The 14937-nt window shown below is 31.0% G+C and overlaps 1 protein-coding gene across 1 annotated transcript in view; it reads left to right on the forward strand.

Annotated features, from left to right (window-relative positions):
• ADGRL2 (adhesion G protein-coupled receptor L2) overlaps positions 1-14937 on the forward strand; it is a 180719-nt gene that overhangs the window by 113028 nt on the left and 52754 nt on the right. The window contains exon 4 of the mRNA XM_025052092.1: positions 13644-13753. Within this exon, the coding sequence (XP_024907860.1) occupies positions 13644-13753 (110 nt within the window). The remainder of the gene's footprint in view (positions 1-13643; positions 13754-14937) is intronic.

The following is a 14937-nucleotide window of genomic DNA, read 5'->3' on the forward strand; positions in this document are numbered from 1 at the left end:
TTGCAAATAAAAATCATTCTAAAATTCTCTTGCTATAAAATATGCAACTTCAAATACATTTTATTAAATTAAGACAATCTCATATTTAGCTGTAACTTTGGTAAAACGTGTAAAAATCTCAAAATAGCTTATATTTTTATGTGTCTAATATAATAAAGTATATATTGTGTCTTTAATCTGCAGTGGTTAAGATGTTTTCCTAGTCATTCATTATTTAATATGCTTACCCCATTTATATCTTTGGTCTAAGAGTGCATGTTAGCTTTCAGAAGAGTAGGGCTGCTGCTTCACAGTACACAGCCTTGTACTCCCAAGCCTGTACGTTGGTGTTAGCCGTATTTAAAGCTTTTGAGTCTAACATTTTATAGGTCATGATGAACCGAGCCATTCAAATATGGTACTGATATGAAGCTAATTCAGGCTAGGAATATAACATGGAATAGAAGCTGTCTGCCTTCATTGTAATTTTTAAAAACGTACACAAACCGCATAAATCAGAAAAGTTTTAATTTGGTTTATATCATATCGTTATTGGATTATGCTTCTGAAAATTATATCTTTATCTTTTATTCACTGATTTATGCTACCAAATAATTATTGAACAGTATAATGTACCAGCTAATGTGCCAAATACTCTAAAAATATTTACGAACAACTGGTAAGAATATTTTCAAGTCTATAGACTGATATTTATAGACTTAATTTTAGAATAAGGCAGTGTTATGCACTGCACATGATTCAGAGATTCTTAAAACAGCACTAACCCCTCAAAGATATTATAATCTGGTGAAGAAGATATGTACTGAAATAATGGTACCAAATCTCTGAAATAGTACAATGAACTTCCAAAAGCTAATGGAGGAGGGAAAGTGATGCGCAATGGCCTGAGATTTGAAATGTATACTATATGTTGAGGAAATACTGAGTAATTCTGTTAAGGGAATTATTCATCTTCTGTTTTCACCCTCTCAAACTTTCTATTCCACATAGCATCTCATCAGCTTTCTTTTACCTCTGGGATGTTTTGAATTCCCTTCTTGCTCTTAGGCTAAGGAAGAAAGGATTTTTCCAAAAGGTTGTGTTCTTTATATTTCTTGAAATTATGGAATAATTCTATAAAATATGTTTAAAATTGTTTTTTTAACTATAATGTCAATATGGAAAATAACGTTGGGGTTTTATGCTCTTTATATTAACTCTGAAACAATAAGTTCACTCTTTTTATATCAGAACATTAATACATGATTTTATATCTATCTGTTCATTTTCTTCTGCATAGATATTGTTTGGATATTACTGTGCTTTCAAATATAGGTATTTCTACACCTAGGATATGTCTTATATTGCCGATAGTGTCTTATATTGCTATTCCTAGTGCCAGAATCACAGGTGGATATAAAATTATCATTCCCTCCCTCCCTTCCTTCCTGCCTCTCATGTATCTATCTATTTTTAGATAATTTTTTGCCTTTGTGACTGAGATGGAGCAAGAGGACACTTCCTTGATCTGTGTTTTTTTTTTTTTAAAGGAGCACTTTGGGTAACATGCTGTAGACCAAATGTTTATGAGTAGGTGTTCAGTTATCGAGAATGCCATCAGCAGTGCCTTGTTGCTTTCTTATCAGCTACTTCCTGCTGTCAGCTTGGCACTTATTCCAATAGAAAAGGATTTGCATCAAATGTAATGCCTTATTATATACAGCTAACATGGGGTTTTTAATTGTGCAAACACATGAGACTCCTGCAGTGATAGTCAATTTGATAAAAGGATTAGATTATGAATATTTTGTCATGATTAAAGATTAGTTCTGATCTATCAGAAGTGAGCCAGTGAAATTCGCCATATATTTATCAGTCAAGTGAGACTCCATTAATTTTGCGAGCATGTGATCCACAAAGTATCCACCTCTTTTATAAGTCTCTGATGAATTTGATTATTTATGTTCAGATTATGGGTATTAAGGATTGTTTTTAGCCTTCCACACCTGCTCTCCTGCTAAGAGTATCCCAAGAGTCTGTGGTTCTAGCTTTTTACCTTTATTATTTTTCACCTTTTATCTTACAGAATAGTTAGGTAAACATTTACACAAAATTTCTGCAGTTTTATTAGGGAAATGACAGCTAGTATGTACCAACAGGACATTCTGAGTTATTCCTCTGATGATAAAACCTCAGTAATATATAGAAAAATGAAAATTCCAACTTAGAAAGTATTTACTGAGAGAGTGCTTTTTTCTGTAAATAGGACTGGGCATTTCGGCTTTAAAAGAAGCCTAACAACATCTCCTAGAGAGATAAGACTAGAGTCGTAGAAACAACAAAGGGCATTGTATGAGAGCTCCTACACCAGCACACTTTAGGATGTTTGGAAAAGAATATAAACAAAAAGACATAAGGAATTTACAGCTTAATTCTAAACGTGGAAAATACAGGTGAGTTAAATGACAACTAAAATGAAAAATACAGGAAGAGATGCCTCAAAGTAGATAATTAATTACCTAATTAAATAATTAATTAATTACCCATACACAGTTGCCATAGGGAAAGGAAAGATCACTTCAGGTTTGGATAATCGGAAGAATTTGATACTATTTGGTCAGCATAGTGGATGTGTTGGCTTTCTCTATACCTCTTCCTTAGCTGATGCTTCCTGCAAGTGTGTATATTTCCCTCATATCCAGTACAGAACAGGGAGTTGCACTGTTAGGCTTGCATAGAGGGCACCACCGTGAGTTGGAAAACATCAATTTCTCAGCCTAGTGTCCTAACCTCAGAAAGTATTCTGCCTCCGAGACTTAAGGGTCCTTCAGATAGTTCTTTGAATTAAAGGAAGAAGTAGCTCAAGAAATAGCTCAAGAAGTATACACAAACAGTAATTTCTGTGAGAATTAAGTTCAGATGCATCTTTCTAGATGAGAAAGAACATGAGGAAACCGTAGATAACTTTTTATGGAGTACGATGTTAAAACTAGATCATTAATAGGAAAAGATTTATGACTTTAAGAATAATTTTATAGCACTTTGTTTTCATATCAAGTTTTTACTTTGTTGACCCTTTGGAGAAATATTAACTACATATTCCCCTGTCCTGCAGCATTAATTTCTTTATTCAAGTCAATGTTAAAATATTTCTCACTCATACTTTTTCATCACCTTTTACACAAGGCGTTCCTATACATGTCACATGTTTTACTCCCAAAATATTTTATAAATTGCAAGAGGAAAATTAACTAACTAAAAATAAAAGTAATAAGAAAAATATATTTATCTGAAAAATAAGTTTGATGAGGAAATAATAGCACTAAAAGTTGCGAAATATTTTATACCAAAAGAATTCACTTTGGGTAAAGAATAGCATGCTTTCTTGCCTCTTATTAAAAAAAAAATAATAAAAGCACTTACAGAATATGGCCGTTTTAATAAAAATTTTTTAAATAACTTTTCCTGAGTTGATTATATACTTTAACAAAAAGTTATACTTTGTTCAACTTTGCATTGATGGAAAATTTAAAAAGCTATGCTAACAAAGTCTTGTGATTTTATTTCTATGCTTTTGGTTTGATTTGCATAGGAAGTTCTGTGAACATTTGTTGCTGTGCTGTAATGAAAGTAGGTCTCTAAAAGCGGAAATTATATTAGCTGTGAATTAGACTAGAAATTTGTTTCTCGTATATGCAGAAATTTATAATATTGACTAAATGATGTCCCATCAAACATCTTGGGAGGCAGAAAAAAATCTGTGTCACAATTTTCGTTGATCAAAGTCATATCCAAACCAAGTGAGTAATCTTTAAGGTGAATTTAAAATAGCAACAACAAAAATCTAGTTTCTCACTTTGCCCTCTAAAATTCCTTTTAGTTGTAGGTTCTTTTGCATTATTTCAAACTAATCCTCTAAGCGGGTAATTAACGGACCAGAAAAGCCATTTGTGGAAAAGAAGAGCCATAAGGGTGAAAATATTTCTTTACCAAATGATCTTTAAGAAGTAAATAATTACAAAAGAAAAAGATTTGGGATGACCAGTCTAAATCTGAGGGTAATTAGAAGGAATAGAGTATGAAAATCAAAATTCTTGGCATGTACAATGCTCATATATAACAAGACTAATTAAATATTTAGAAACCAAAATTCCCCTCACAATTTGAAGAAAAATAACCCACGACAAAAGCGTCTGTAACTTTGCAGATAATTAGCAAGGGTTAGAAGAAGGAAAAACATTACAGATTGGCTCCAAGACTCTGCAAGGTCATGTCTTATTACGCCGTGTCTTTTATATGGTCTGGTAACAAGTTTCTTGCTAATTTAATCTAACTAGGGCATCCCTTAGCGATTTCCCATTTCCCTTGTTAAAAATGTGATAGTCTCTGCAAGTGCAAACTATACCAGGATAACGTTTTTATAAATAATTGCTCCTAATTGATACAGGTCATAATTTTTTGAATTGTTAAAAGCAGAGTTCTTGAAAATTTGGTCACAGAAGTGATATTTTTAAAGTATGTCAGTATTTTAAAGTTTTATCCCCACTCGAGTTATTTTTTTCCTTTCATTAAGTAGTTAGACCTGATGACCCTGTGAAAGAAACTTAGTCTCAGTGGCATGTTTTATAAATAAATACTTCTTATTTTGCTAATAAAAGCAAGCACATTTATGTTGAATGCGCAATTCTGCAAACAAGAGATTTTCTACTGGATTAATAAAGCTCTGAGTGAGTCAAGCCTAATTTGCATTAAACTGACCCTAAGGTCCAGTAAAAACTGCAAGGAATTTCAAAAGTTTCTAAAACATAGACAGTTGTCATTAGCAAATCAACATTGCCATTTCAAAATGCTTATTTTGGTAATTAATGTGGAATTCTTGAGGATATTTTTAAGTTTCTAAAATGCAGATTTAACTATAAATATTATAGTATGCATACTTTGTGGTTATAATTCCTAACAATATTTTACTCAGACACAATGATTTTTATGTAAGATATCATATTTATGTTATTCCTTTTTTCAACATATTGAAAAATAGAATGATAATTTTCTGGGCATGATCTTAAACAGGATTTTACCATCAAGCTTTTATGGATTTGCTATAGTTTAGCTGATTTTTATTTATTTACTTGGCTTTCTATTTCTGTTACATGCTATATACTTTTTCAATCATATAGGGTTATGTTTATATATTGATAGTACAGAAAAATTTTTATATTTTTCCTTATGTTTAAATAATAAATTGGCTTTTCCTATACCTTTTTTCAAATACAGTTGCAAAGATTTAATCATAGTTGAAATTTTTTTAAAAAATCAGTATTATATTCAAAATTCTTAAAAACACCAGTATGTAAGGAACTAAATGAAATAGAAATTACATTATTTTTTCCAAATTATGTACCCATACAAGTATCAGTATTCAAAGATATTTCCTAGAGATTTTGGTAGTAACTTTACTTCAATAATTCAATTTTATTTCAATGTTAAAATACCTTAACAATATTCTGTGTCTTAGAGTATAATATCCTAATGTGTCCAAAGAATTAAATACTTTATGATGGATAGAAATATTCTAGAATACACAAATAAATAAATTGTAAGAGCACAGTTATATGACAAATGGGAACATTACTATAGAACATCTCTTTTTTTGCCATATTAATTACACACCATTTAGCTTCCTAATGTTATGTTTACCTAGCAATTAGCTAGGCTCACAAATCATCATTAATAAATATTTAACGAAAGCAGGACTCACTTTCCGTAGCTCTACAGAAGTTTGGATGGTAAAAAAGCATCTTATTACACAGTAAAAAAATAAAAGATTTGATTTAACATTCAACTCAGTTTCCTTTAATTTGTGAGGAGGATTGTTACTTGTATCTTTGAGCATATATATATATTTTTTTTATCTCCACGATTTACTTGATACTTTGGTTGGCATATCTGTTTGCCATTGGAACTTACCTTTCATGTTTTAAGATTATCTGCTTATGTGTATAAAAATTTATTCTAAATTTGGACTCAAAAAGGCAGAGGTTCTGGTACCTAGAGTACTATGTTCTTTGGTCATTTGGAATCGTTGGTGGATGAAAAAGTTATCTGGAAGCTAAAGGCACATTTATCCTCTGCCCCTTAAATAGATCTGTCTCCCAAGTATTGTATTATTGGCTTTCACAGTACCAAACTATGTTCAAATTGACAGAATTCTCTGAGAAACAGATACAGCTGATTGAAGCATTATTTCATTCATTCAGAAACAATTATTGAATTCCTATTATGTGTCAGGCCTTTAATCACCTCCAATAAGAATTTGTAGGTTGACAGTGTCCCTTTTCTTTTTCTTTTTCTTTTTTGCCCTTTATGGCAATGTTTCTAAAATTTTTTAACTTGTGTACATGAATAGAATAAAATTTACTTATTGATATATATTTTTTTATTAATTGAGGGTCAAGAATGTATATCACTTCTATTCATTAACTAGAGAATGGATTTATAATGCAATAATTCAACCACAGATATTCTGTTCATTTAGCGGACATAATTCCCCATGTGAATGTAGTTTAAACTTTTCCAGGATACTCCTGTGACTGTTCTGTTTATTTTTGGCACTTTGGAAAGGGTTATCATTACATGATAGATACCCTTGTCCGTTGAAAGCATTTAAGTCATCTCTAAAAAATGAGCAGTTTTAACTAAGAAAGTAACTCATGAAAGAAACAGACCTATTGTTGCTACTATTTTATAATTGAATTTAAAAAAATAACGGATGCCACTAAGAGACTGAAATTGTTGAAGCAGCCTTTACTGAACATACACTCAATAAAGAATTGGACTAATTCTAGAGGATAACTCCAAATTTCAGCAAACATTAATTTTTAGTTTCTGTCATGATATACTGAGCTTTTCTGTTGAATGCTGGAGTATTTGTTCAAGTTGGTAGATTTTGAATTTTTAATCTTCCTTAGAACTGTGGTGAATAATGGCCCCTGGCAGGAGATAATGAAATTTTCTTAATTTATATTTTCAAGCAGAAGCTTCAATTGAAAATGGCATCCTATGGCCTGGAGACATAGCTCTAGTGCAAGTTTCAGGGGAGATGCAATAATAATGCTGTGCCATCGAGACGAGGGATGATGGGACAGTGAAGAAGTAATTTAAGGAAGAAAAGAGAATGTACCAAAGCTTTATTGTAGCATATCTAATGATCTGCTGAAGATTCCCAATGGTTTTTGGAGCATGACTAGAGAAACTAATGTTATCTTGCCAAAACAGAAGCCCCTGCTTAATCAGCAGAACAAGACTATTGATTAAAACACCTCTCACAATAGATTACACATGGAATCTCATCTCCATACTTCGCACTTGGTAAAGTGTAATAATGAGCATAAGATAATCAAAAGAAGAGCAAAAGCGATTTGTTGGGCATTGTACAATTCAAGATTAGAGTTAGAAAAGAAACAAATTTGCATGAATAGTTGAGCCTGTATTTAAAGCTGTATACAGGAAATTATATGTGCAGTAAAGAGTCTATGGAAAAAAGATATTCTACCTCTTTAAGGTTTGCAAGTCTGTGTCCATTTTATAAGGGAGTATTTATTGTTATTATTGATTTTTTGTAATCGGTAATTCATATTTGTTGAGGGATTGTGCAAAGAGTTTGCCTGCATTATCCTATTTAACCTTAATGACAAACTTCTAAAGAAGGTACTATGTTTTACAAATGAGAAAGCTAAGGTTGAAAGGTTTAATACATTGCTGTGGACTCAGAGTTAAGTAAGCAGCTGGGCTGGAACGTAAACCCCAATTCTTTCTGATTCTAAAGCTTCTGCTTTTAAATACTAATCTTCCTGATTAGCAAATGATTTTGCTTCTGAACAGTTAAATGATATGGTATATTGTTGATTTTTGTACAGTTTATTCTCAGATGATAATAAGTAATGTGTGCATTATGCTTTAACTTATAGTTTTAAAAGATAAGGAAAAGCATCATATTAATAGTTTCTTTGCATTAATATTTCATTAATGATGAAGCACTACTGTTCCCAAAATATAAAAGATGTTTCTTTAAAAACTATACTGTGGTTTATTCTGTGCATGACAATTTCTAAGTAATTTTCATATACAACACGTATGTGAATGAATGAAAATATACATTTATAAAATGACTTTTTACCATTTCCAAATTTTTTGGTACCATTTATCTTAATTTCAAAAAATATTATGAATGCCTTAAAAGTTAATGTTGAAACCTGAGAACATTGATTACATCTGGAAGATAAAAATATTGTTTTAATACTCCTGAGTTTTACCATCTGCTAATTGTGATAGTTGAGAAATTCATTAGATATTACTTGAAGTATTTTTGTCTTACATATTGTGCACAAACCTGGACAATATTACTGATATTATATGTTATACTCAAAATTTTGCTAATAAACAAATATATTGGTATTCTCTTGTGTATAGAAATTAGTAAACTATCAATCTCCAAAATTATTGTTTTATCTTCTTAAGCTTTTGAGATGTGTACATTTGACTTCTTGAGTAGAATTTTCTCTTATTTAGAGTAGAAAGACATAGGAATGAATATTTAAATAATTTTTATATTTCAGTCTTTTTGCTCCATTCGAAGCAGCTTTATGGTCTATAAAGCAGGATTTAAGATTTTCTTTGTTGTAGTTGATGGGTTTTATGTAAGTCTTATGAATATTAATGTCAAAAATGATATTTTTATTAGGATATTTGGACTCAATAATGTTACAAAACATTTATTATTGGATTTAATTTAGTTACATAGGAATTCTCAGAATGTGTGATACTAGATTTCTATTTTAGATTAGTAATAAGATTAGAGTAAAAAATATTTAATATGATAGAAAGTTAAAACCTAAAATAATGTATACCAAAAATATTTGGTGATATTTTGTGATTGTGCTTTTAACCCAGTGATGTGAAATAATGATTAGCTTTTGTCCATATATGCCAACTTTTGGAAATTTTTGAATGTGATTAGATGAAGAATGATTAAGTACTTAGATTTTGAGACCGGATGCAAATGTCCATTTACATCTATTTACTATGTGGTATTAAATCATACATTATACCCCAGAAATTGCTTAGACATTTTTGCAAGAAAAGCCTTTATGCTTCTTGAGTTCTTTCTAAAAACAATCATACCTTGTAATGTCTTTCTGTAGTTGAGCCACTCTATTAAAATTTATTTGAATAAATAAGCCCAAAGGTTGAATATAGAAAAATTTGCAGTGATTACAGTGAATATTTATGTTGTTATTGTTATATTTTTAATGATGTTCTCCTAGGGAATATAGTTTAGTTTTACAAATAATCAGAATTATTTCTAGGTTTATTTAGTGTTAGAAATTTTCATTAGCTAGTAAATTTTTAAGAAAAGATTGTTTTTTCCCTCTTTTAAAAATGGGCTTATGTGTGATGGAGACATGTTTTTAGAAATTGTACTTGTTTGATCCTCTATGTTAGGAATTTATAAATAACTAGCCTGCTTACTCAAAATTTTAGCAACTAAAACCCTTGATTCATATGATCATGCGTACTGGCTGCATAAATCGTACTCATCACTTAATGATTTTCCATTTCACTTGCATTTTATTGAGATTTTGAGAGCAACAACATGCATTGCCATACATACTTATTCTTTACTGAAGTACCTAAACTTTTTTATAACTCAGTGTTTTTTATTCATTAGAATCACCTGCAGAGCTAGTTAAAATGCTGATTGTTAGTTATCGACCTCCAGTTTCTGACTTTGTTGGTCTCAGGTCGGGCTTGGGAATTCACTTCTAACAAGTTCCCAGTTGATGCGAGTACTCCTGATCTGAGGACCACATTTTGAGAACCAATGCTTTAACTATCCTAATTCATCTGGGTATCTCTACAAATATAAAATAAGTGTTTAAAATATATCTAGTATAAATTTTCTATATGATGAACAGTAATTGTATTTCAGGTTGTAATCAAAGATGCACCATTTTTTGTTGTTGTTGTTAGGTGAGGCAACCCTTGGTTGACCTCACAGATTGCAAGGACCTTGTCAGTTTACAATCCCTTATTTTTTATTTTTTATGCCTACAGCACCTAGTCTTTCTAGGTGGTCTCCTATCTCAGGCCCGACCCTCCTTAGCTTCTGAGATCAGACGGGATTGGGCTTGTTCAGGGTAGCATTGCCATAGACAACACCTATTTTAAAAACCCTATTTTTTTCTAGTTCTCATTCATAATCAAAATTATGTTTAACACAAGAAAAATGTAGATTATTAATGTAATTCATTGGTATTTGTTACTAAAATATACTGATACTTTAATTGTTAGTACAAGCCTATCTTTACTAATAAAGATATCATTTTTTTTCCCCTCCTGGGGGATAGAAGGAGAAAATTATGCCAGGAACTATGCCCAGGGCTGAGAATACAAACAGCTGAATGCCTTTTCTTTCTTGGCTTAGTTTTGACTTTTCATTTTCATTAGAATGAAAGCAGAGCAGTTGGTGGGAATTTACTTTGCTTCCATGGCTAACTAATTGTGTTCTTGTTTGTTTTAAATGTTAGTATTTATAATTTTACAATCTTACCAACAGTATATTGGTTAAGGAATTTTCAGATTTTTCTTACTAACAGCTCACATTAGGTATTTCTTTTTACCTTGTGTCCCACTTGTACTATATGTGGAAACTTAAAGCTGTTTGCTTCATTCATAAAGCAGTAGTATGTCTTTTTATTTCCATCATTTGGTCCTCTAAAAGTTTTGGTTTTCTTTCCCATGAATTAAAGATACTGGTATGCAAATCTGATATTCTTACACTTTTGTATTCCTCTTCTTGCTGACCCTTTACTATTTTTAGCCTCCAAATATTTTCCCTCAAATTAGTTTCTTGTACTTCCGATAATAAAATGAATATTTTTGACATCTTTCGAATCCATGAATTTTAGAAATCTCCACAATTTTATTTGTAGGAACTCCATTAAATCACTTTACCTTCAATTTTACTTAAGAATATAGCCCTAGAATTAACACTGTCTGCTATGTTAATTCTTAAAATTATGCTCTGTACAATGTGATTATTAATTATGGCAATTGCTTTTGACATTTATTTGAACTTGTAATTTTGGTCACATGCCTAATGCAAAGTTACTCTCAGAAAAAGAGTAAATATGAGCAATTATTTTTCATTTTATGGTATAGGTCTTCTTTTGAACAAAATATAATGGAAGCAGGAATACTTATCCCATGTATACTTCTTGTAAACATACTGCGACTTTGAAAAATATAAAAGAAAAGAAATTTTAAATCCCATATTAAAGTCATGTTTATTCATCAAATCTTCTAGCAAGAAAAACTGGGTAATCTTCAAAGTATTCCTTATTTTTGAAAAACTAGTATAAATTTCCACATCCTTGGAGCTACAGCCTCCTTTACCATCGTCCTTCATGTTCTTTGTGCATTTTAATCTCAAGTACAATTTCCTTTCTCTCCCACGTGTTCTTAGTTTTGTGGTGTGAGAGGAGGCCTCAGGTGGAAGAGGGGAAAGTGATGAAGTATCTGAAAAGTTTACTCTCAAGTGTAATTATTTTATGGATTTGCTTTCATGAATATCTTTTAGGTATATTTTAAAACCATTTACAACACGTCAGAATTAACATTGTTGAGTGGTTATGAAGTGCATGCTGAGGGAGTATATAAAAGGAATCTCTATCTCGCAGGGAGTTTAGATTACTTTGTTTCTGAAAGGTAGAAAGGGTGATACAAAGGGAGGATCCTCATAGGTATAAATAGATACAAGGAAGGAAATAAAAGAACTTTAGTTTTTGATGGGGCCCAGGTTAGTGGTTGAAACTTTTAAAAAGCAATAGACTCTCTTGTTGCTGTAAAATTTAACAGAGAAGAAAATGAGTTATTAGTTGAGACATTAGATATTGACCTATTGAGAAATCTTAAATCCATCTGCTGTTTAGAACTTTAGGATATAAAATTGGTTCTGTGATTCATGTTAAAATAATTCATTTACACCAAATTGAGAACCATTGGCAAAATTTCCTCAAGTGATTGAGCCAATTTAAAAGAAATATAGAATGAGAGTAAAACATGATGTTGCATAAAAATGTGACAGGGTACCATTTACATTGTCCATGCTCTTGAAAATTATTTTGTATGTTACGTTTTTTTTTTAATGTGGCATATATAGTGTTTTAGATTAACTGTGATAAAACATCATTAGTTTAGTATTTGCACAAGCAATATTAGTTATAATTTATTTGATATTTAAGACTTTTCTTTGAAGTTCATTATATTATACTTTGACCTATAAAATTTACTTTTTCGAGTCTGTAGAAGTTTTCAGGTCTTGCTGCTCTTCAAGGAAGAGTCAACCTGGTTTGAGCTGAAATGGCTCCGGCATGCATAACTTAACAGTACCTACCCCTCTCAAACACACTTCTGCTTCCATTGTTCTTTAGTTAATTTCTGTGCTAAAAACTGGACTGCTTTTTCATTTTTTAAAATCATTTTACAGTCCAGTTATTTTATGCACTATGGAATATCTTATATTCACATTGTTAAATAAATTTTTTATAATGCTCTTGTTCTGCTTGTGTTGCCTTAATTTATATACTATTAGAAAATATAAGAAAAGCCTGCAAATGTTACATTCCATTGGATTGTAATTAAGTAAAATTATAAAGGATAGTTCTTGCCTTTACAAAGCTTATAAAAAGATCATTTGGATAAATTTACAGAACTTAAATATATTTTTGCCTGGAATTCTAACTTAATTCCAATAATCTTGATAATTTAATGATACAAAAAAAAAAGTACTTCTAATACTAATATGTAGGACATTGTAGGAATCAAATTAGTGATTTCAGGGATTACTAATTTAAAAGAACCAAGGATCATAGTCATATATTAATAGTGTAACCACATTGAACTATGAAGATAACAAGAATAACAGCAGTGCTTAGACACTCAGTATGTACCAGGCACTGTGCTAAATGCTTTAAATGCATTCTATTATTTATGCAGGCTATAGCATGGAAGGTGAGATCAATTAGCTTGGTATGTGGTATTCGAGATTATAGAAAGTGCCAGTAATAGAAAACTTAACCAAAAAAAAAAAAAAAAAAACGGATTTAGAAGATAAACTTAAAAACCTGGGTCCTCCTTTGTTTTAATATATGTTGTTAAAACTTACTTCCAAGTTTCAATTTATGATCGTGTGTTTCTGTTCAATCGTAGTACCACTTTTATTGTAATTTTAATTCTTAAATATGGTCAGTATCCTGATAAGTTTCTTTTTCCAGTACATGTTAAAATTGAATTATGTTAAAATTGAATATGTTAAAAATTTCAATTAAAATATATAGTAGAATAATAGAAAACTGCTGGCTATTTTCTTTTTACTTCGAGTTAAAGTTTAGTGTAACCCATGATAGAGAAATATTACAACATAAAGAAAATATGATTTTTTTAACTCTTAAATAATGAAGAGCAACCTAATATCAATTGAATTTTTAGTTTTTTGGTACTAGTTGCTTGAGGTAAAAATGAATCATTTTTCTATTCTATTTCTTTAGTAAAAATATACAAGTAAATTATTATGTCACGCTAGTTTGATTTGTTTTGTTTTCCAGGTGCAACAACCGAACGCAGTGCATAGTAGTTACTGGGTCAGATGTTTTTCCTGATCCATGTCCTGGAACATACAAATATCTTGAAGTCCAGTATGAATGTGTCCCTTACAGTAAGTATGAAGTCTGTATTTTTCACTTTCTCCACATTCCTCGTTGATGCTGAAAGACTACACATGTGAAAGAAGCATATGTTTATGGCCTACAAAACCATTATGCATGCAGAGCACTAACAGACTCGGGCCTCCAATTAGCTTCATGAAGTGTGGAAGGAAGCCATAGTGTGATGCTGGCCAAGTGTCTGTCTGTGTTCTTAAGTGTTTGGCTTTTAAGGCTAGTGTTTTTCCAGAAAACAAACTTGAATTAGCTATTCAATAGGGCAGATAGAAATCTGTACTTTTGCCCGATACCAGTTGCTGACAAATTAGTTTGGCTCACAGTTTTGTAAAGAAGGAATTGACTTTGGTTTTAATCGTGAGCTACTTGAATGGCTACCTGCTGCTGTGGTAACTTTAGTGCCTGGTAAAAGCTACCGTTGCAGTAACTGAGGCAAGTGCTTTCCTTTCTGTTTCTTTGTCCTTAAGGGAGCATTTCTTTATTAGATTCAGTGATGAAGTTTAACACTAAATAAAATAGATACAGTAAAACCTTACACACATTTCTATTTTTAATTTGGCACATCCATTTTTAGTAAAAAATGGATGTACTTATAGAGTGGTCTTTAATTCAATTGGAAATTTCATAAGTAGGCTTCAGCTAATTCTGTGTAGTTTCCCTCTTAATCTCAAAATTCATACTTCTAAGTTGTATTCTGTACTTTCAGTATACATTTGAGATAACTAAAAAGTTTCAGTGTATTACTTGATTTTCATAAGCTAGTTTGTTTGATAGTGTTCTTGTCTTCTTTACTTTTTAAATTGGGAAAAAAAATGAGTCATGACACCTTAATTCATAGGCATTTAAATTAAAAGTACTTTAGGGGCAGTTTTATTGATTTGAGATATTTTTCTACACTTCCCTCTTAAAAAACTATTGGATTCAAACTAATGAAATTGCTTTTTCCAGAACCTCAAAAACTATCACTACTTCTGATAGATTCGTGTGTCCAAACCATCAATATTTCTAAAACCAAAGGGTCGAATTCTGATAGATTTACTATGTCCAGTATGGTAGTAAAACATTCTTATATATCTTGTGAATGCTCTTTCTCTCTCTTTTCTGCCCACAGTTTGATAAATTCGCTTTTTGTGGGGTATCAGTTAAAGGCCAAACACAGATGATCTTTTCTTTTCATTCC

This window comes from Pteropus alecto, unplaced genomic scaffold (genome assembly GCF_000325575.1).
Source record: "Pteropus alecto unplaced genomic scaffold, ASM32557v1 scaffold25, whole genome shotgun sequence".
In the NCBI taxonomy this organism is placed as follows: Eukaryota; Metazoa; Chordata; class Mammalia; order Chiroptera; family Pteropodidae; genus Pteropus; species Pteropus alecto.